Below are 22,688 nucleotides of genomic sequence, written 5' to 3'. Positions count from 1 at the left end.
GGAAAGCGGCGGCGGCGGCGGTGGGGGTAGGGGAGGCGGGAGGGTGGGGGGGGTGGGAGAGGAGGAGGAGGCCCGGCCGCCGCGGGGAGCGTCGTTCCCTCCGGGAGGGGCGGGCAGGCCGCAGCCTGGCGGGGCCGGAGCGTCCCCCGCGGTGGGGAGGGGATAGCGGAACGGACCCGGAGGAGATGGAGGGCGAAGGAGCCCCTTCGTGGCGGGGTGGGCCCGGGGGGCTGATCCGAGAGCTGTGCCGCTCCTTCGGTCACTACAACCGGCACCTGGCGAGGCTGCAGCACAACCTGCGAGAGACCAAGAAGTTCTTCCGCGACGTCAAATACTCCCAGGGGAACCTCTTCGCCTCGGGAGCGGCCATCGGAGAGGGATCCCCGAGCGGGGCCGGGGGCGGCGGAACGCGGGATGGCGGTGAGAGGGGACGGGCGGCGGCGGGGCCTGCGCGGGCGGGGAGGCCTCGGCGTGGGGCCTGTGGGGGGGGGGGCTGTGGGGCCTGGTGGGGTGGGCTGTGGGTGGTGTGGGGCTGGTTGGTGGGGTGGGCTGTGGGGTAGGAGGGGGTGGGTTGTAGCTTGCTGTGTTCTGGCAGGGTTGGAGGGGCTGTGGGGTCTGCGTGCATGTGGGAAGCTGGGCTGATGAGGAGGGCGATTTGGGAGATTGTTGGTTTCTGCGGCTCCCTGAGAAGAGGTTGGAGTGAGGTGGGGATCGGCCTCTTGCAGGTGGCAGCCGTCGGATAAGACGAGGTGGTGGCCTTATGTTGTGACAGCGGAGATTCTCTTGGCTGTTGACAGAAATTTCCTCTCTAAAAGAGTGGTCAGGCGTTGGCATAGGCTGCCCCGAGAAGTGGTGGAGTCACCGTCCCTGCAGGGCTTCGGAACTGTGGAGCTGTGGCACTGAGGGGCATGGATCTGCGGGGATGGGTCGGAGTTGGGTTTGATGATCTTAGGGGCCTTTTCCAACCTTTGTAATCCCGTGGTTTGAGAAGGCTTGTGGGCTGCAGCAGGCAGGTCAGGTGCGAGTGAGGGCTAGAAGGTGAGCTGGAGCCTGTGTGGGGTTGGAAGCTGTGGGGTGGGGGCCAGCAAGGTGAGGCACTCTGAGCTGGTGGCTTTCACAGTGCCCTACGTGGCTTGCCATTCATCTGCTTGCGCTTCATCTGTTAGTGCTGACAAACATTTGTGCAGTTTGGAGACCTCCTGCCTTGTGCAGAACTTCGTATTCCATAAGACTGTCTTGTGAGGAGAGTTCAGCGTGGCATTAAATATATATAAAGATCTTCTTTATGCATTTCCAAATAGTTCATGAGTCATCTCTGTTGGCTACTTGTCCATGCTTGTCTTATGCTTACCATTCTTATTTGGAAGTGTTGTTGAGCTCTTCTGTTGGTCTGTGTCCGAATAGAAAGTGTTCCACGTGAACTTTTAGGACAGAAGTGAGTAGCTTGCCAAAAGTCTAACCAACGTGTGTTTGTTTGTATATCTTTCAGTGACTTTAAGGAAGGAGGAACTAGCTCGTTTTGCTCTTTCTGTTGGTCTCAGTGCTATTTGAATGGAGCGTTCAACAGGAGTTGTTCTTGTTTGCTTACTTCTTGTAAAACGATGCCAGCCCAATATCAGTTGCATATTAAAAGTCTGCTTGTAGAGCTTTGAAGATGTGTGTCCATTATTAATTGAGTATTTCTGACATGGGATACAGATTTCACCAGCTGTCCTGCCTGTTTCTGCCATGGAATGCTTAAAACCTGGTTTTTCCATCTCTAACCTTGACCTGGTTTGACTTTGCTGCTGCATGTGTTACCAGTTGGCCTTTCAAGTATCAGGGCTGCAAGAAACACTGACGGCTTTGGAGCTTGCTCATGTGAACAATAATGACAGTGTATGCTGTGGGTTCAGGATTTCTGATAGTAAAGACCGTGTAACCTTTACAACCCTTTGAGACCTAGGGCACTGATAGTGCTTATTGCCTTTGTGCATGAGAGGTCAGCTCTGACTGGAGTTCTTTTTCTTGGCAGTTTTAGTTGAACTGGGTGTTTCCAGTACTCTCTGAAATGTAATGCTTGCTTTCTCTGGTAATAAATGTTTTTCCCTTTCTGACACAGGGAGATTATTTTAAGCATCAGAGGGTTTGCAGGACTCAGTTTACACAGGCTTCAGAATCATTTTTCCTAGAATTTGCTCTGCAAGTGGTTTTGAAGTGAAAGTAATGTTGACTAAACAGTTCTAAAGTCTTTTTGCAGCGCTGTGCAAAAATGCTGGAGTGTGAAATAGGTAGGAAATGGGAAGTGAAATGGACAGGACACTTGTTGCCTACAGCTGAAGGAGGAAAATAAACAGAGAAAGTAAACTGAGATGTCTTGGAAACAAAACAAATGTGTGAGGGTTTGCTTTTGAGACACCCATGGGGCTGGTGTAAGAGCGGAGAAAGGTAAGTAAGTGCCCTTTGAATCAATAGAAATCAGCAAGTGGAAGCACAGCCTGGGCAGTGCTGTCTGAAGGCAGCCCCAGGGATCTGCCAGGCTGGGCTCTGCCTGCAGGTGAGCTGGGCAGTCAGGGCTGGGCAATGAGAGGGGCAACTTGTCCCACCTGCTTCTGCTTCAGGAGGGTGACAGCAGTGTTTGTCAGGAGTGGATCACAGTGGTGCACATTAAGAAACAGCAGCCCTGCCTCTGTACTGCTTGCCTTTTTCTTCGCTCTGTGCTCAAAGTAATACCACCTCTTTAACCCAGGATCTGAGTTTGTTCTGTGTGGATTTTGCTTTATTTCAGAAAGCAAACTGAACTGCACCTCTTGTACAGATGACCACAGCACCCCCAGAGTTCTGGTTGGCAGCAGCGGTATCATCTTAATGTGTGCTTGTCAGGGAGAAGCCCCGGGCTTGGTGGCCTAAAGACTCCATGCATAAATGTGTTTTGGAGGGGGTGAATGCGTTAACCAAAGGTTTTTAGGAGAGTTTTTATCTGATGCTATATTGACTGAGAGTATATATGCTGGTTAAAATGTGACTTCTCCCATTGCTGCTGTGATCCTCAGGTTAGGGCTGGTATTGTGCTGGTGGATATGTAAACGTAAGGTGAGCTTTAAGACTAGATAATGTATGGAGAGGTGGTAGGGAGGCTGTTTGAGAAGAAACTCCTTGGATAGATCAGGGAAGCTCTGGCCAACGTGCTTTGGGTTGAGCAGAAGGTGAAGCTTGCTGCTGCAGACCGTGGGGATGTTAACACTGTGAGAGCTGTTTGCTGCTGTGGTCATTGGCTGCGTTTGTTCTGGAATTAACAGCACTGCTGATGGATGTGTGGTGGTTCATGTAACAGTCTGTTAATTGTAAATCTTGTGATCAAAGCATTCTGCAACGCATGGGCTGCCACGGAACTTGAGGAATGTGGAAGATCTCAGTGTCTGCAAGGAATGCAAATGTGTCATCAGAAACACGACAAAGAAATGAGACTGGAGATACAGGAGGGGATAGAGAAGTACTGAGGGGCTTCTGCAGGCTTGGTAAATTCAACCTAAGCTTGTTTTGCCAAGAGTTTGTCTGAATTCTGTGCTGATTCCTGGTGAGAGACCTCCTTGTTTGTGGACAGGCTGCCTTTCATCGCAGGGAGCTGAATAGGATGCACGCGCTTAGGGACTCCCCTGCAGCCTTATTTTTGAAGTGCTTATCACATGTCTGTGAATGACACAGCTTCTGTCACAGACAGGAGGTGCTCACACGGAGATGGGAACATCGCTGCCTCTCCTCAGAACATCCCAAATCTCCTTTTTGTTAGCTCAGCATCACAGGAGGTTGGTTTTTTTCCCTATGTTAGTGCCACTACCTACTAGGTACACTATGAGGCTCTTTACTGTATGTCTTGCTTTCATAAGCAGGAATAGCAATAAGTTCTTTGTGATACAGAATCACAGACAATTGCTCCATGACTGTAGCTTGCTCCAAATTTGAGACCTTAAAGTCTCTGAGGGTGACATAATGTTGAATATCACACATTCATTGCTGATTCTGACTGTAGCAAACTTACTTGGTGAAGAACGCAGGAGGGTTGTGTGCATGAAGAGAAGAAAGATGTGGTATTTATCCATTCTGTGCTGCAATAATTTCAGCTGAACTAATGGATTTCAGTCATCTCATTGGCATTAAGTGCATGGAAATGCAGAGGCTGCCCAGAGTAAGGAGTGGGTGAAATCTGTCTGTCTTTCTATAAGCCTATGTAAGAAAGATTTCATGGCTGATGCAACTCCTGATTGTGTTTCCATGATATCTGAAGAGTGAGCTTGAGTCCCAGCTGAAACTTCAGTAGACATAACTGGATCAAAGGAATCCTTATCTTGTAGATGAAGGCATAAATGTGCTATGTGTGGGTTTTCTGACTTTTCTTTGATGCACTGCTTGATTCTGCCCTACGGTCACTTGATGTGTGGTCACTCTGCTCTGGCTGTGTGTATCAAAAGGCTTGTTTATCAGAGTTGCTGAAGAGTCAGACTTAAGTGATGCCTCCCTAACCTTTTGTAGGATTTCCTTGTCATGTCAGAGCGCTTGCTGTAAGGCCAACTGGGTTCACATGATCTCCAGGCTCTTGGTTTATGGGGTTCCTAATTTGGATTATTTTCACAGAGTGGAAAGCCATCAAAATGAGGTCCGGAATAACCGTTGGCTTTCATCTGGTTAGCCATATTGAGGAACTATCTTGGTACATCAAAGCATCTTGTTTTCTTGAGGCTGGAGATGCTGAAACAATGTCGGGTGCCGGAACATGACTCATTGCAATTCTTTTAATAGCCCTGGTGAAACAGGACCTTCCCCTACAAAATCCCCACTGGTGCTTCTGTGCTGTGCCCTGTGAGCCCAACTTCAGGCTCTTCTTGTTGCTTTGTCCAGTCTCAGAGCAGTCATCCTTGTTGGTAGCTCTGAAATTTGGCTGTTGTGTTTAGGACTAAATTTGTTGTTTTGTTTTTTTTGGGTGCCATCTGCCTTCAGGTCTGGAGAAATGGGGTCTGCTCTTTGGCTGGGTGGAGCATCAGCTGATGGGAACTCGTGAGACTGAAGGGCAGCAGATGGGGAATTTGTTTGTATCCATTTCTTAGTACAACCAGAATTGTTCTGCTGCTATGTGTAAGGTAACACAAAGCTGCTTAAGCTTCAGCTTAGATGACTGAGCATGGGAAAAGCTGTGTTTAGTACTCCTAAAAGAATTCAGAAGCTGAATTCAATAGTGAGACTGTTTTCTCCAGCATTAATGTAGTAAGGCAAACGCGAGGAGTTGCACCATCATGGGCTAAGAAATCAAACAGCTTGGTTAGTGGGCTGTTGTAGGGATGCTTCCAATGGCAGATGGGGAAGGAGAGCAATTCCAGGGAGTTCTGGCTGCTCTGCAGAAGATGTTCAGCAGTTTCCTTTCACAGCAAAAACATTGTTTGTGAAATTGGTAAGAATATCTGGCAAGCTCTGCTGATTTAGTTCAGCTATATAGATGACTCCCTTTGGATGGAAAGGAAAGACGTGTATTGTTAGGTGCAATCAGAGGAACAAATCTGTTGCTTAATGTGTTTTGGGCTGCAACGTTCTACACTGCAGATGACGTTAGCCCTTTGGTTGTTTTAGCCTTGACAGCTGTTTCCTCTTATCTTTTAGGATCTACCATCCATCTTCCACCACCCTGTTCAAGAGAGCTGTGTAAACTCTTTCTAGGGCAATAGCTGGGGAGAGCAGAGCAAACCTTACATGACTTGCTGTAAATCAAACTGCTGTGGACCTCTGTACTGACTCAGTGAAAGTGCCGAATTGCTGATGTTAGGTCCAGGACACAAAAGCAAATGCTTGGTGCTCTGTGGGTTTCTTAGCTGGCTGTGGGGCAATGATGTCTGAATGCTGGTGTTCAGCTGCCTTAGAGGTGTGAGCCTTAGTGTGCAGTCAACCTGTTCTGATGCAGTTTGTCCTCAATTTCAGGGCAGAACTTCATTTCCTTCCCTCGCCACGAGGAAGAGCACCTCCAGCAGACTGTGAGCTGGCACCCTTGCCTCCTCATTCTTGGCCAGAACTGTAATGCCAAATGCCAGTTACTCAACATACTGCTGGGTGAGAAGCTGCTGCCTACCACTAAAATCAGCAGTGAGGAGAACTGTAAGCGGCGGCGGATCCGTTTCACCCATGGGACACAAACACGGGTTAGTCTAGCACTTCCTGAGCAATATGAACTGGTCCATATGATGGCAGCCCACCGAGGGCACTGGGACACCATCCCTGAGGAGGACTTAGAAATCCGTGGGGACAGTGAAGATCCTGCTCACCGCATAGCAGAGCTGGAGGTCGTGCTGCCATACTCGCTGCTAAAGGTAACCACGTGTCTGTGCACAGTTGTCCTGCTTGAACATAAGATGCAGTAAAACTCTGTGATAAAACCATCAGTGGAAGTCAGTGATGTCAATGGAAGTTGGAGGCGTTAGGAACGAGGAGGTGGGAGTCTGTTTGCAGTGCTGTGTCTGCCATTGCTTGTACTTCCCCTTGTTCCCTCCCCTCATGTTTCACTTACCCATAAGACGTGCTCATGTCCTGGATGTGTTTGTTTGGTGTTTAGCAAAAAACTTTAAAGATGAGAGTTGAATATCATGCCTTTTTATAGCTTCCATAAGCTTTCTTTGAATTGCAAATCTTATACTGAGCTGTTTTTATTGCAGTGTAATATATGTGGACCATTGCTTTGGCTATCAAACATCCGTAGTAGATTATTTATTCTTAAATGTAAATTGCTTAAGTGCAAAGAATCTGATCTGTGTTCGTGCAAGTAGGAGTATAAACTTTGTTGCTGAACAGTGATCTGTTAGGTAACTTTTTTCTGGGGCATCTGAATTAAGGCATCATTTCAGCTAGGCACAAAGTGGAGACTCAGTCTGTTTTCCTCAGGCTGAGATGTTTTACAAACCCAGACTGCAGCTGAAGCGAAGCCTACCCTAATGACGCCAACAAGGCAGTGCTGTGTTGTGGGGTGTTTGTGGCCTCCCATGCCCACTGAAAGAACAGAAGTGGTATTTGTAGGTTGTACATGAGGCATCAGCACCTTCCTGAAGAGCACCGGATCAGCTGCTGCAAAGTAAATGCTTGTTCTGGAGCTGCGTGTGGAATCCTGCTTTGCTGTTGCATACAGAGTATTCAGTTTTACATTTGTTTTGCTTGTGTATGTTTTTATGTGTCAGTTTAGCCATGCTGCAGTTTACAACCCTCTCTACATTTATGTTTCTCATGTGAGTGACAAAGATCCCTCTGTCTGGCTTTGGTTATATTTAGGACACTTAGATGAAAACAGCTACTCAGATTAATTTGAAAAGGGTTGGTGAAATAAAAACCCTCTTCCAACAGCAGAAGAGGGAGGGTGAATCACAGCTAGCCTCAAGACTGAGTCAAAGGATTCCTTACATAAGTTTGAGGGGCTGAAAAAAGGAACAAAAATATTTTTTAAGGCTGATGGGAGGAGGTAGGTGTTTCAGCAGTGAGTTGGGCTGGGGATAGCTTCCTGTTAACTTAATGGGGTCTGGTGTCCCAGAGAGACGCTTGCCTTTTTCAGCCCTCTAGCTACTGTGTATTTTCCAGGTCTGTCTAGCATGCACTAAGACAACTAAGTTTAAAAAACAAAGCCAACAACCAGCACAGGAACAGTTAGTTGGGGACACTGCTTCTGTACTTAGTGGATTTGGTGCCTGGAATAGTAATGGATGAAGCTTTTTGGATATTATCCAAAACTGAGTCTGCAGAACTACTCTGAAAGAACTTCTGCTTTTTATTAGCTGTGAAATAAGACTAGTAGCCTAATAACACTGGCATGCTTGACAATGACATGATATTCAGTACAGATCTTAAGGATCTAGCTTTGCACAGAAACTGGAATTTGGAGGATCTTGCCATCTTTTGGGCAAAGAGGAGGGAAATCAATCTGAATTTTACCCCACCTGCTATCTAGGATTCCTGGTTTATCATCTGTTGGCTCTTCCTTTCAACAGCAGCATGCTTATGTGCTTAATGGTAGCCTTACATTCTCAGTATCTGGATGTTAAGAGAACTTGCTGGTGTTTAAGGAAGTTTGCAAACCTTTTGCTGTGGGCGCATGCTGTTTCAGGAGATGAGGGCGTTATTTGTGTGCTGCGTTTGATTTTGGCATTTGAAATCACATTCATTCTGCATAACGGGGGCACTTATCTACCAGGAAAAAGACCACCAGGATCTGGGGAAGGCTGTGCAGCTTCTCAGGCCTCACCATTTCTTATGAAAAGACTTAATTGCACAGGCCGGCTGGGGCACCTAGATTACATGCTGCTGTGTTGTGTATCCACTTAGTGCTGAATCATGGTGCAGATGCTTGCTAAATCAAATCTCATTAACCATTGCTATGGTAGAGAAAGGTTAAGTTATTCGTAAGTTGAGTGCCTGTTTTATATATCTATATATCTGTGTGTGTATATATATGCATACATATTTTGTACCTTATGATAAATTGAATACAAATGTATGCTACAGTATAATGCTGCACTGTGAATGTAGCACCTTCAGTTTATTCTGCTTTATAAAGTCTTGATACCCAGATGCTCTCCTGTATTACTGAAGGATGTCTTCATCAAATCACAGAGAAAAGGGCTGAGGAGGAGGGAACTGAAAATCCTTGGGTTGTCTTTTGTGCAAGTGCTGTGCCAATATGCCAATAGGTTTCTGGACGTGGTTTTTCTGTAAGTGAGCAGGGAAGGAAAGCGTGGGAAAGGTGCTCTGTTCCTTGGGGGATCACTGTGTTAGGGAATGCATTTAGGCCATGGGGAATAATCCGTCAGGTCAGACAGATTATTAGATTTACTGTGGAAGTAAACAGTTGGCTCTTTCCCTAAATCTTATCAGTTGTGCCTAGAAGCCCAAACAGACTTCTCTGAAGTATTGGTTTTCATCTGGGTGGTGCGGCTGAATGAAAGGAGGGTAGCCAAGCTGAAAGCTTCCTTTTCATGCCTTCATTTTGCTTTGTGCTTCGTTCTACTTTCAGTCTCGGGCTGGGAGGCTTTAGCCAGGGCTCGAAGGGAGAGAAGACATTTCAGCTGCTCTGACAAAGCTGGAAAATGAATTAAAAAAAAATACAGGATGGTTTTGTGAACTGCAGCAGAAGAATTGAATTTGAGTTTTTGTTGCATTTCTTAAGGTACTATAGCAGTGATTCAGGTCATACTAATTGGTAGTTGTTAAAGTAGGAAAGAATGTGGTTACATAGCTATGGGGCTGTGATTTTTAAGCAGGATGTGCTCTAAATTTGGAAGAATGTGCCCTGATCTCCTCCTTGAGAGCATTTTGGGCTGTGGCATTAATACAGGAACACGAAAGGCTTCTGTGTTGTCTGAGTTCCTTCCGCACAGTCTTGGATTACTTTGGGGTGTGCTGAAGTGCTCATCTTCCTCAGTCCATTTCCACTGGAATAACTGAGGGCAGAAGATCCTGAATACCTCAGCAGCATGAAATTATTCTTCCCTCTTGTGGCATCTGTTCTCTGTTTCTAGTTTTGCTGGCTTAGCCATGCATCTTTTATAGGGGAAGAACACTGCTGCTCAGACTTGTTGCATGTGTTTGTCTTGCAGGTTTTCTTGAGTTGGCTCTTCTAGCAAAGGTTTAAAAGAAAACCACCACCAACAAAAAAAATCCAAATTCAAAATATAATCTAAGGGTATATAAGTACCTCAGGTTAATAAAGAGGCTGAGATCACCTCTCATGTGTAGTAAATGTGTGGTAACTGTCAGACTGCAGTGATTCCCTGACTCTCCTTGGAAGGCACAGCATTCAGATTGGCTCAGCATGAGCACGTGGTGGCCTTCCCTCCTCATCTGCTTGGTGTAGGTGAAAAATCTGACTGGTTTTTTATTTCTGGGATATAGGAGGTGGTGGTCATGCTGGGATTGCAGGTCTGAGCCTGGAAATGTACACATTGGCTGTCTACATGATGTTTTTCTGAAGGTGCTTTTTTGCATTGCTGTTGACATCTGTATTGGTTGAATTGTGCATTACGTGAAGTGGAATAGCTGCAACTCTGTGTACACTGAGTGCTGAGTAGGAAGCTGATGTTTAAAAAAAGGGCCTTTTGGGGAAGGGAAATGTGAATGAAGTTACTTGACAGCAATCTTGTGCCTACAGCTCTGTCAGAAGCGTTCACAAATGTGACCTCATGAGAACCTGCTGAGGAATTTCAGGAATTCAGTGTGAGTCACAGATTGTCCCATGTGGAAGACTTGATCCCCAGTAGTATGAGGCTGCATGGGCACTGTCTAAGCTTATGTAAGGCATTAATATAATAATAATAATAATAATAAAACATTGCTAACAATCCTTGGAAAAGCCTGTGATGCCTCTATGGAAACAGAAGGCCCAGTTGCTCAGGCTGTGCTGTGCACTGTGTTGGTTTTCTCCCTGTCTCCTAGAGACAGCACTGGCTTCCTCCTTTGTTTGTGGCTGGCTGAGTCACGTCCTGGTGAGCATCGCTGTGTCGCATCCCGCTCTGCTCCAGCCCTGTGCAAGGCAGGTGTGAGCAGCCCGGAGTCTCATCACCATAATGACTTCCTGTTATCACTGGGAGTAAGGGGTAGATGTGGTCAGGTCATTCATTTTGGTGACTCTGGTGGAGAAAAAGTGACGGAAGAATTCTTAATTAGAGCCTGTTGTTGTGAGCTGGGAAGATGGCACTTCAATTTGTCTTCAATTCCAAGCTTTCGACACTTCTTGCCTTATTAAGTCAAGTCACACACACAAAATTCTAGCACTGTTCTCAAATGTTTGCAGGTGTATGAGTTCTTCCTTTGTAAGGGAAGGAAGTGGGCTTTAAAAATGGCCTTTTTTAGTGAAATTAGTAAGAATGAGTGCCAGCAGGAGCATGTGACCAAAGCAACAGAACTCTAGGCAGTAAGAAAATAAACGAATAAAATCTCTTAGGTATTGGATAGATTTGAAGGATGTTATAAGCAAGCTTATTGCAACCATCTGTTCCTCCTCCCCATCCTCTGGCTGCAAACTCTTTGCAATAGGTTGTTGTGCTGCCCTACTCCTGGCAGCAGTGGGTAGTGTAGTGCTTCTTGCTGTTGGAAGCTACGCTGAAAACTGACAGCACAAATATCTGCTGGAAGAGCTGCAGATCACATAAACATCAGTGGGAGGCTGAGAGTGTATTTACTGGGGGAGGTTGTTGCAGAATGTATCTAGGCATACACTAGAGAATAACTGCTATTCTGTGATAGTGGTTCCCTGGGAAACTTGTTGTAAGTTTTGTTCAGGATCAAATGTTTCAGGATGCTAAAATGCAGATACTTGGTACACAGTGAGAGCTTTGGAGTCAGTGGGCATTGATTGATTCCAGACTGCATCCCTGCTGCTGTGCAGTCATTGGTATTACAGGTGGGCTTGAAGCTGTGTAAGTGTTCTAAAGGGTGCAAATGTTTCTGTTTTGCACTTTGTGAATGTTACAGTGCATTATTGCCTCATTACTGCTAAAAAAGGACCTGCACACAACTATCTTTTTTAACCTTCTTACTTGTCAGGAGGTGGATGTTGTGGTAGCACCATGTCGTGGATTCCAGTCTGCTGAAGCCACCCTGGAAGAGTACATGAACCAGGTCTTGCTTATTGTCATCTTTGCCATCAGCGAGGCTGAACTTTCTTCATCAGATGAGAATGAACTGCGTGAAATCAAAGAGAAATTCTCTTTGCCCATTTTCTTCTTCAAGGTGCCGGAGTCAGGAGTTGAGCTGATCTCTCCTAAAAAAACTGATAACGAAAAGTCCTCTCTTTACTGCCAGCTGATGGACTTGGAGTACCTGAGCACCAACCACTGCAGCTGTGGGGCACCCAGCCCTGATGCTGTTGCCCAAAGCATGTTGGTGGAGCAGCTGGAGAAGCTCCGTCTCCTAAGCACTTTTTCCAGGCAGGTGCTGCAGAAGCATCTCGTGGAAGCAGCCACCAGTTTAAATGAGGTTCACTGCCGCTGCCTCAACATCTTCATCAACCAGGCTTTTGACATGCAGCGGGACTTGCAGATCACCCCCAAGAGGCTGGAGTATACCCGCAGGAAGGAGAACGAGCTCTATGAGTCTCTGATGAACATTGCCAACCGCAAACAAGAGGAGATGAAGGACATGATCATAGAGACTCTTAGCAATATGAAAGAGGAGCTCTTGGAAGATGCTGCTAATATGGAATTCAAAGGTAAACTGCTTGCACGAGAGTGATTGGAACAAAGTGGTTGGGGATGTTAATGAAAGGCGATAGAGTAACAGTTGCTATCTGCTATGGGATAGCTGATTACAGTCTAGACTTTGCAAACCAATTCAGACCTAGTACGCAAAGGACTTCTTTCTGTAGAAAGCACTGCTCTTAAATTTGAGGCTTGAAAATACTAAGTTTTATATTTCTTATGAATCGGGCACTTTGTTCCATTCTAGCTTGCTGGGTAGGATATTTTATTTGCTTTAATTCCCCGTTCTGCAGAAGAAGAAAATGTCTCAACTTCACTTCAGAAGGTGCGTTGGGATTTGGGAATAGGTCTGTCCTAAGATAAAAAGTTTAACACTGAAGACTTGTTTTTTGTTGTTTTTGCTTGATTTCTTTGAGAGATCTGCATTAGACTTTGGAGTATAGAACCTCCGAAAATGAAACCCTTCTGAATAGTTAAGGTTTTCCTTCAAAAACTTCAATGTATTGTTCTCCTGAGGCTGTACTTGGCCTTTGGTGTGTGCTTTTGGGAAATGTGGGAATTCTCACTGCATCTTATAGCACCGGTCTCCAAGAAAAGGAAAACAAGCTGGGAGAACACAGATGCGTGTAAGCTGTGTGAGGTGCTATCCAGATCTTGTCTCCAGGAATATAGGGCTTGTCATAGACTTCAAAGGGGCAATTTGTAGATTGATGCTCTACAGCTTTTTTCTCTTCTGCTTACCAAGCAGAGGCTTAATATAACAGTGATTTCTCTTCAAAGGAAAAGTGGTTCATTGGGCTGATAAGGAAAGAGATTTTTACCCCAAGTCAAAAAAAAATAACTCTAGGCTATTGATGTAGAGGTTGAGTGATCTGATGAGACGTGAGAGGCCAGAACTCCAGATAACTTTGTTTTGACTTATTTTCTCTGAATTTCAAACTGGAATGTTATGTCCTGGGAGGAAGAGGAGAGATGAAGAATTGTTTATCCTGCGGGTTAGGATGTGGATATTTGTGCTTCTGGAGGTGGGAAATGGATAAGATCTTCCCTGCTTCTTGAAATGTTTGCTTTGCAGCGCTCGTGTGAAAATGTCCTCCTCAAAGAGCTTGTTCTGACTGCAGCATGAAGTTATTTGCATTCCGGAAGGGAAAAAAAGGCATGTGCTAAATGTACAGTGTGTTAATTCTCTCTGTTTAACGATGCTATTACTCCGTAGATAGGCAAAAATCATTTCTGGCATTCTGTTTGTCCCATTAGAAGAGACACCCGCCTATACAGAGTTGAAGCACAGTGCAAGCTAAAGCACTGGCTTCCTTGTTTATATATACAAATAACCAGCAATGGTATTCACTTAAGAGTGAAGCATCTTGTTGGCTCTCAGTATTTGCAGTGATATCTTAGAAGGAGGGTGGTGTTACTTTGAGGAGCTAATGCCATCTGCTGATCACTGATTGGTTTTTAGTCTAGACTGTTGGCCAAAATCCAGAGACAAATCTTCCACTCCTGATAGTAATGTGATACTCTTCGGCCTGGTTACAGTGCACAGATGGCGATTGCTCTGTATTTGTTTAAAAATACCAAGTGCTGATTAACCTTTTCAAGGGTAGAGGAGAAAAAATATCACATAACCACCATTACTTCCCAACATCTGATGTCCAGCAGTGCTTATTGCTTGCAGAGTGGCTTGGAAAAGTCTCCTGACTTGTACTTCTCTGTTGTTTATTTGTATAACTTAAAATGCTACTGGTTACTTTATCTGGGTCTGAAGCAAATGATGTACCTCTGAAGGAGCAGAAGCTGTCTGGAGTGGTGTTGTGCTGTAGCTCTTTTGCAAAGCATTCACAGCAGCTCTCTGTAGCCGCTTGTTGCAATGGTGATATGTTGAGTACAGAAGATGCCTCTTTGTTTTCTTCCATGTAGATATCATAATTCCTGAGAATGGGGAACCTGTGAGCTCCAAGGACATAAAGTGTTGTATTAAACAAATTCAGGAGCTGATTATTTCTCGGTTAAACCAAGCAGTTGCCAACAAGTTAATTAGTTCAGTGGACTATCTGCGAGAGAGCTTTGTAGGGACTCTGGAGAGATGCCTGAAGAGCCTGGAGGAGTCCTGGGAGGTTTCAGTACACCCTGCGAGGAGTTTGGAGAAGTCAAAGGATGTTTCTGTACACATCACAAGCAATTATCTCAAGCAGGTACGGTGGCTCAGCTGGCATATAGAACACCAGGATGTTCTAGTTTCTTACACTGTGACACAGCAAGGGTGGGAGGAAATTGAGAGATTGGAGGAACACAGCTTTATGGTGCCTGGTGGGGTCTGGTGTTGTTAAGGGAAATGCTAAAACTTGGTTCTTAAATTGTCACTTGCAGGCCTGGCACTTATCCTTCGTAAATCTGTATGAAGTAATTAACTTGCAGCCCAGAAACACTTATAAGCTTAATAAAAAATTAATGGTTTGAATCAAGTGATTTCCATCCTTTATTTTTGCATTTTATTGTGAGCATAGCTTGCAAAGTTCATCTTTCCCCTGCTTTCCAGATACTGAATGCAGCCTATCATGTTGAAGTCACATTCCACTCTGGCTCAACAGTAACCAGGATGCTGTGGGAACAGATCAAACAGGTTTGGGCATCTCTATTACTCTTAGTAGATATTATTGTATAGTGAGACGTTTTTTGGAGCAAAATACTTGAATATGTCTGGCTGCCCTCTAAATTTAGACTTTGGGCATGTGCCTTGGAAAGCTATTGCTCTCTCTCTGCACTGTGTGTATAGTTCATTCCTGGGAATGCTAATATTTAATTTAAAGCAAATGCCTCTTTAATGTTGTTTCCTTCTGTTCTGAAACAGCAAAGGAATTAAGAGATTTTGAAACATCTGCTGTTCATAGTTTGGATAATTGCTTTGATTTTTCTTGTGTTTCTCGTTTGTTTTGTAAAGTTTTGGTTCAGTTCATTATTCTCCATCTAAGCAGGCTAGCCTGCCTTGGGTCTTTGTTTTAGATTTGTCTTAAAGCATGCATACTTCACAAGTCCCTGCTCTAATAGCTGGCAGTGACCTGTACTGCCTTCTCTCTCTTCAGTTCCTTATGGATGACTGAGAGGAATGTGAATTTTTCCCAAATAGTTGCCATGTGGACTGAGTGGTAACAAACCTCCAGATTTGTTTTGCTTATTTGTTTCCTTTTTTTAACTAGATAATCCAGCGGATTACATGGGTCAGCCCACCTGCCATCACCAGTGACTGGAAGAGGAAAGTTGCTCAGGATGCTATTGAGAGCCTCAGTGCATCCAAGTTAGCCAAGAGCATTTGCAGCCAGTTCAGGACCAGGCTAAACAGTTCCCATGAGGCTTTTGCAGCTTCCCTGCGGCAGGTAAGCATGAGGAGCTGTTAAGGAGAGCTTTCCAAGGGTGGCAATGCACAAAACAAGAAGATTTTTTAATTGTTAAAAGAGTAGTTTTGTGCAGTTAATGCTGCTGTTCTGTAGGTGAAGGTGGTGGAGCAGACGTGTCCTAATACAAGATCCTATTTTTAGACATGCTTTAAGGAGGATCCTCGACCCCATTGCACTGAGGGCTTTAGACCAGGCACAAGATGACAGTGCATGTGTGATATCTGTTACAGTTAGAAGATGGCCATTCTGGCAGGCTGGAGAAAACAGAAGACCTGTGGCTGAAGGTGCGGAAGGATCATGCCCCTCGGCTAGCACGACTGTCTTTGGAGAGCAGGTCCCTCCAGGATGTGCTGTTACATGGTGAGCACTGTACTTGATGTTCGCCTTCTGTTCTGTGCCTTCCTACTTCTGAAGCAGTCAGTGGGTGTAAAGGGGTGGGAGGGCATGTTTTGCTTTGCACTGAAGTACTTCAGTGAGCCTCCATCTGACATGTACTGAGTACCTTGAATTGTGCAGCTTCTAGCCTGTGAGACGCTTTGGACTGTCTGCCTGAGAGCATGCTTTGCATGTAGTAGGAAGGAGTAAACATGCTTTGATTTCTGATTAAAAGGATATTATGTCTTACAGGCAAACCAAAGTTGGGCCGTGAGCTGGGCCGAGGACAGTATGGCGTGGTCTATCTGTGTGACAGCTGGGGAGGGCATTTCCCCTGTGCACTGAAATCTGTTGTTCCTCCAGATGAGAAGCACTGGAATGACCTTGCACTTGAGTTTCACTATATGAGGTATGCTTCACAAGTGCTTTTCTCATTCCATATGGATGTCCTTAAATCCTGTGCTGCTAACAACCACTATTTGCATAGGCAGAATCTTGTTTGCTATTTTTCTACCTTGCACTCAGTGCATTGACCTTGTGAAATGCTAAGCTGCAGTTTCTAGCAGATACAAGACAGCTTTTCAGTGTCTATACAAAAATGTGGCAGGCACAGAACGGTGGGCAGGCAAGCTCTTTCCTGTCTTAATCTGATTCCCTGGTATCTGCACTTGTTCAAGTGCGTGCTGGTTTTCAGAGTTGATTAGAATTAATGGAGTGTGATAGCAAGCAGTTCTTCCTCCTCTGATTTCTGGTGTTGAATCAGTCCTTCTTTTCCAGTCTTTGTCCTCTCTGAAGTAACTGCCCTACTGTATCTTACTTCTGTAGTACTGAAGCTACAGCTATTGGTCACTTTTCCTTTAGAAGGTGAGGCTTGGCCTGGGGTGGAGGGAAGGATGTAAGAATGATCACCTTTCTGTGCTCAACTTCCTCTAGGTCTCTGCAGTCACACGAGCGGCTCGTGCATCTCCATGGCTCTGTGATAGATTATGGCTATGGAGGAGGTTCCAGCATTGCTGTCCTACTGATAATGGAACGGTTGCACAGAGACCTCTATACAGGACTAAAGGTAACAGCAGTCTGTGTATGTGTATATGCCTTTTTATGTATACCTTAATAAAAGCATGATGTGGCTACAGCAGCTTTCTTACTGGTGTTCAGGGGTGGTAAACAAAACTACTGGTTCTCAGCCTGGTAAAACTATTGCATTGGGGAAGTAGTAACAGTTGCTCCTGTTGTTTCTGTTGCTGGAGTTGTTATTTTTTTTCAAGAGGATGATCTTGTATGTGTTGGAAGAATTGGATTTCAGTATTTTCTTGGTAAATAAGAGTAAGCATAACTTCTTGTAGAAATCAAGTCTGTGTGTGTTCATTCTGCAGGCTGGGCTAGAATTAGAAACACGATTACAGATTGCCTTGGATGTGGTTGAAGGAATCCGTTATCTTCACAGTCAGGGACTTGTGCACCGGGATATCAAGCTTAAGAATGTCTTGGTAAGGAAAACTTTTGTGTCTGACTAATTTCAAAGTCTTTTTGGACTCCTTTTAAGCAAGAGAGGAAGCGTGCTATGAATGCCATAGCTTACTTCATACAGAATCTTTTAACTTGTGATATCATTAGCAACAGCTGGCCTTGCAGTGGGGTTTCCCTAGCTCAGTTTCAGTCAGTATAGGGGAAAGGGAGTGGTGGAGTCTCACCTCCCGAAGGTGCATAGCATGAGCTAGCAGTAGGACTTCCATTTCTTAGCCTTATTAAACCCAAACCACACCCTGTAGAAGACAAGTGGAGGCATGTTTTGTTGCTGAGCTTACCTAGGTAATGTTCTTGAGCAGCCAAGCAATCAGGGGAGCTTACTTAAGAACAAATGTTCAATCCTTCAAGCACCAATCAATATTAATATATTAAAAAGCAGCAATAAAACTGAGAATTGTGAATGTCAGCTGTCTGTGTGTGAATTCCTCTACAGCTTGACAAAAAGAATCGAGCCAAAATCACTGACTTGGGGTTCTGCAAACCAGAAGCCATGATGTCTGGCAGTATTGTAGGCACACCTATTCATATGGCTCCTGAACTCTTTACAGGTATGCATGCTGACTGAATCCACTGCTGTCTCACCGTGGCTTGAATTTTGAAGGCTGTTATGCTAAACTAATCTATCAACTTTCTCATGAAGGGAAAAATAATAGAAAAAAAAATCAGAAGACTGCATGCTTACATTTCATAGTATGTGTTGGTTTTCGTGCATCTCAAATCTTTGCTTACATGAAAGAGGGGAGAACTGTCTGATTCAGAAGCTTTAGTGAAGTGGCTAACACTCATGTAATTGGAAAGTGAAGTTGCATTTAATTTGGAAAATATTATTCAGATGGTTCTCACTACTAACACTGAAGTACTTGTTTGCCCTACTGATGAAATACATTTTTGTCACAGGAAAATACGATAACTCCGTGGATGTTTATGCATTTGGCATCCTGTTTTGGTACATTTGTTCAGGACATGTGAAGCTGCCAGAGGCTTTTGAGAGATGTGCAAGCAAAGATCACCTTTGGAACAACGTTAGAAGAGGTATGAATGGCTTATGTTGAACTCTATTGGGTGATGTTCTGTGCTTGTGTAGAATGTGAGAGATGAGGGAATAATTTATATCCTCTTACAACTGAAAGCTAAGAATGCAAGTTGTGTTGTCACTGACTGTTTAAAGAGTGACATTTGTCCAATTAAACCTGGACATATTTTACTGAAAATCTAACAGAAATCAGCAGGGATAAAATGAACAGGCTTTCAGTTAGCTGCTGTTTCACCATAGCAAGAAGGTGGTTGTGCTAACTAACAAACCACGTAAACCCTGTACTATATTTATGATGTAAGCTGGATCCCAGAATTAGCCAACCACAGCATGATCCCTTAAAGAATGCTTAATCTCTTGGAATTTCTGGAGGCCTTGGTCATCTGTACATTCACATGTTTAATGTGCAGCATGCTGGGAAAGCTGTCATAGGGTTGGATGTTAAGTGAAAGATTGGCAGTTGTTCCCCAAAATCTGAACTTACTCTCACTTATGCCTCTGTAGGTTTAGCACAGAACTGTATTCTGTGGTAGCATTAAGGTGAACCCTTAATGCTGCATCATGGTATCAGAATGTTGTACTACTTTGTGTTCTGAGTTGCTGTCCATATAATCTTTCCCCTTCTCATGTGGAAAAGATTAATTCAGCTGAGTGAGTTTTGCATGTGGTCAAAAGGCTACACTCACTGCTGCTTCTCAAGAACTCGTTCCCCAGAATATCAAGGGTGTATATGGGGGGTGAGGGGGAGGAGGAATTTCTTTTTATTGGGAAAGAGTATGTGTTTTACTCCCAAATAATCATGAAGAGGAGACTGCAGTGAAATTGAACATGTTGGCCATACTCTGGAAGGGTGTGGGCTCCTGACTGACTTCAGCAACGCTCCAAGAGCTGACTCAGATGTTGCTGCAGTGTAAGCCTTTATCAGTAGCATTAAACTCCAAGCGGTCCACTTTGGTCACTTCAACCTGCACCAAAGTAATGGACATCAGACAGAGCTGCTGTCCGATGTGATGGTGACTGGGGGTCCCTCTCTGTTTCCCAGGAGTTCGCCCAGAGCGCCTTCCTGTGTTTGATGAGGAATGCTGGCAGCTGATGGAAGCCTGCTGGGATGGAGATTCCTCCCAGCGCCCTCTCTTGGGGATTGTCCAACCTATGCTGCAGGGGATCATGGACAGGCTCTGCAAGTCGAGCTCTGAGCACCCAAATAAAGGGTTGGATGACTCTACTTGAAAAGGAAGCACAGAAGGATTTTTAACTGTGGGAGAATTCTGAACCCCTAACTGCAGATGGCTTCTTCAGATGCAGCTCTTTGTGGCTAACATGAGTGGGACAGGTAATAGCAACCAGAAGATTGCTCGTAGAGGTGAGACCCTGGGGATGTTCCATCTCGAGCAGCAGCCAGAGACATCTCCCCGGCACACCCCATTGATGCTAGTTACCCTGCTGCAGCTTTTATTATGGAGTTGTGCAAGTACGATGAAAGAAATCCACTCCCCTGAACTGAAAGGGATTTTTGCCAATCCCACGCAAACACCAATCAAACAAAAGCATCTTGTGTGTTTGGGTAGCATCTGTGTTGCTAGGAATTGATCGTGACAGTCTTTACTGAGTAAAGTAACAGCTCTCTTCCCATGAACTGATGGTCCTCGGTGGCCTTCAGTCCACACATAACTCTATCCCAATCACTTAGAGATTGGCACCAATTACAGTGCGGTCAGAGGAAAGAGAAAGTAGAGGCTTTAGGCTAGAAGGTGTTCAGAAGCTAAGAGGATCTGTATCTGTATTAGCTTCATGCAACACTCAAAATGTTTACATTGACAGGAGCAAAGCTTCCATGTTTTACCTAAGGGGGATTATCTACTGTTCCACTGCAGTTAAAAGACCCCAAGTTATAAGCTATTTATCTCTTATGTACCCTTCACCTCTTACTTCTGTAAACAGGCTCTTTTCTGGTAGTTTTGGTTCATGATGGTTATCTGAATGTCTGAAGAAACCTGACCTTTCTTTCCACAGTCTTCTGGTAAAATGGGAGACTGCTCAGATTACATAGCACAGAAACTTAAAGTCATTACATCTAATGACTGTCCGTGGGGAAAATGCCAATTCGTTTTAATTACATTTGGGGGTTGAATTAGTTGTGATGGCAAAGACAGTTTTAAATTGTACTAACTATGACAGACTTTTTAAAAAAAAATAAGGTTTCTTCAGCTTTTATATAATTTCACGTGCTTGGTGAGAACACAGTCAAGGGAAAACAGGTCATGCATTCTTCCTCAGTAGCTTTTGTGTTGTGTCCATTCATCTGATTGCTTCACGCTGGGATCTCTAATTTGGCTCTGTTGGTGAGATTTACTCTCGCATGCTCTTGCCCTGTGTCTTTTTCATTTCTGGGCAACAAATCTGTGGGGTGGAGGCTGAGATAGAAACTGCACCTTGTTTACTACGTGAGGAAATAGAGTGGGCAAGTTCTCCCTAGGTTTCCTGTTCTTCCCAGCTGCAGGGGATGGGCACCCGATGGCTTTGTTTCCCAGGGAAGCTGGCATAGTGCATCCAGAACTGTGGGCACGTGGAATTACTGCACCTTTCTGTTGGAATTTATTGGCTAGTACATAACAAAATTACAACTGATAATCTGCCTATTAAACAGCTTGAGCAAAGGAAAGGGATACGTAATCCTGCAGTAGTAGTTTAGCTTAAATCTGTCCTTCTTTGTGCAATAAACAGACTTAATGCTTTTTTATGTTTAAAAAAAAACTTTTTTTTTTACTTGCCTGCACATATTATAAGCATTTTCCAGTCTGTGATGGCATTAACAATGTGGCTCTATACAGACACATCTATGGCTGCTCCAGCTGAAGGGAGAGCAGCCAAAACTGCATCTGCAGAAGAACGAATACTTTTCCAAAGTAGAATTGCTGGGCATCACCCTGCCCTGCTGCACGTTCATGCCACCCGTGACACTAATAGCATTAACTCCTTTACTGTGCGTGGTGGTTATAACCTTATTTAAAACAAGGAGAGTCAAGGTCAGTCTCTTGCAATTAATAGATATAACTGGTGTAAATAAATGTATGAATAAAACTTAAATCTCTGTATATGCAATTCCAGAAACTTCTTGCATAGCTTTCCCCACGTAGCCATTCCCAGACACTCCTCTGCTGCCTTTTCCTTTGTCTCGTTTCCATTTGCTCTGTTTTCTTGCATGTGCAGCATCACAGCTCAGCAGGTTTTCCCTAACTTTGCACTGCTTTCTCTGCACTTCTCCCCATGGAGTATGGAGTTCTTCCTGAGAGGAGAGCTTTCACGTAGTTTATATTTAAAATGTCTTTTCAGAGTAAGGTGACCAAGACTAATAGGAACGGTATTAAAAGGAACTGTATTAAAAGATCCCCCTACCTGTAACCACTGCCACCCGTGGGGGATGGCACCCCACACCATAACCCCCCTCCTGGAGCTCTGTCCTACTCCAAGGGCAGCTCAGCCCTAGGATTGTGGACTCAAGCTTTCTTTGCACAAGTCAGGGAGGTGTTTACGTCCTCGTAGGGACCCATAGGAAGCAGCAGTAGAGCTGCAAGGTGCAGGAAGGCAGTGCCAGGTGCTGAGCCTTGCTCTGCTAGCACTCAGCCTTCACTTGCAAACACTACGGAGGGAAAGGAGCTGGGAGCAAAGGCTGAGGATGGCGCAGGGCTAAAGGGCCCAAGCCTTCGTTCAGAGGGTTCCTTCTGCCACTCAAGGGCTGTGGATCTGCTCCCTCCCAGCCCACGTTACGGACAGCCCCCGGCCTTCAGCTCTGAAGCAGCAAGAAAATAGGAACTGTTGTGGACCCCGTGTATTTTGTATCGCTTTTCTGTGTTACAGTGCTCTGTATTACGGCGTTAGAACAAAATGTAACGAGCTTACCGGGCGCGTAGAGAGAAACAGAAGTGCAATAACCGGGATCGTCTGCCCTGAGTCGTTGTCTTTTTACTTTGTTTTTGTACTAACCGTGTTCCTGCGCTCCTCGTGCTCCGAGAGACGCGACCGTGAGTTCAGCCCTCAGCGCCGCTGTCAATAAAACCGCTGAGTCCGCACTTTGGCCGTTCCTTTCGCGCCCCGGAACTCCGCGCTGCGGTCGCGGCGCCCGCCCGGACCCTCCGTGTGCGCACGCGCGGGGCTGCCCGCCGC

General features: G+C 45.0%; 1 protein-coding gene across 1 annotated transcript; it reads left to right on the top strand.

Moving 5' to 3' along the window:
- The first annotated feature begins 158 nt into the window (after positions 1-158).
- Positions 159-22,594, top strand: DSTYK (dual serine/threonine and tyrosine protein kinase). Its single transcript, NM_204506.3, has 13 exons — positions 159-420; positions 5,944-6,329; positions 11,539-12,202; positions 14,112-14,386; positions 14,731-14,814; positions 15,389-15,565; positions 15,817-15,946; positions 16,214-16,370; positions 16,895-17,027; positions 17,338-17,451; positions 17,925-18,039; positions 18,389-18,523; positions 19,567-22,594. Exons 1-13 carry the CDS (start codon positions 186-188, stop codon positions 19,752-19,754), a joined length of 2,793 nt encoding a protein of 930 aa, NP_989837.2. The 5' UTR covers positions 159-185; the 3' UTR covers positions 19,755-22,594.
- The last annotated feature ends 94 nt before the right edge of the window (positions 22,595-22,688 follow it).

This window comes from Gallus gallus, chromosome 26 (assembly GCF_016699485.2).
Source record: "Gallus gallus isolate bGalGal1 chromosome 26, bGalGal1.mat.broiler.GRCg7b, whole genome shotgun sequence".
Lineage (NCBI taxonomy): Eukaryota > Metazoa > Chordata > Aves > Galliformes > Phasianidae > Gallus > Gallus gallus.
Note: the sequence above shows the minus strand (reverse complement) of the source record. Positions and strands in the feature narration are given on the sequence as shown.

Excerpts from the sequence above, each read along its gene's own strand:
- DSTYK (NM_204506.3), top strand. The coding sequence starts at position 186 with ATGGAGGGCGAAGGAGCCCCTTCGTGGCGGGGTGGGCCCGGGGGGCTG. Across the intron at positions 15,947-16,213 it reads CCAGGATGTGCTGTTACATG|GCAAACCAAAGTTGGGCCGT; the intron begins GTGAGCACTGTA and ends TATGTCTTACAG. Across the intron at positions 17,452-17,924 it reads TCAAGCTTAAGAATGTCTTG|CTTGACAAAAAGAATCGAGC; the intron begins GTAAGGAAAACT and ends ATTCCTCTACAG.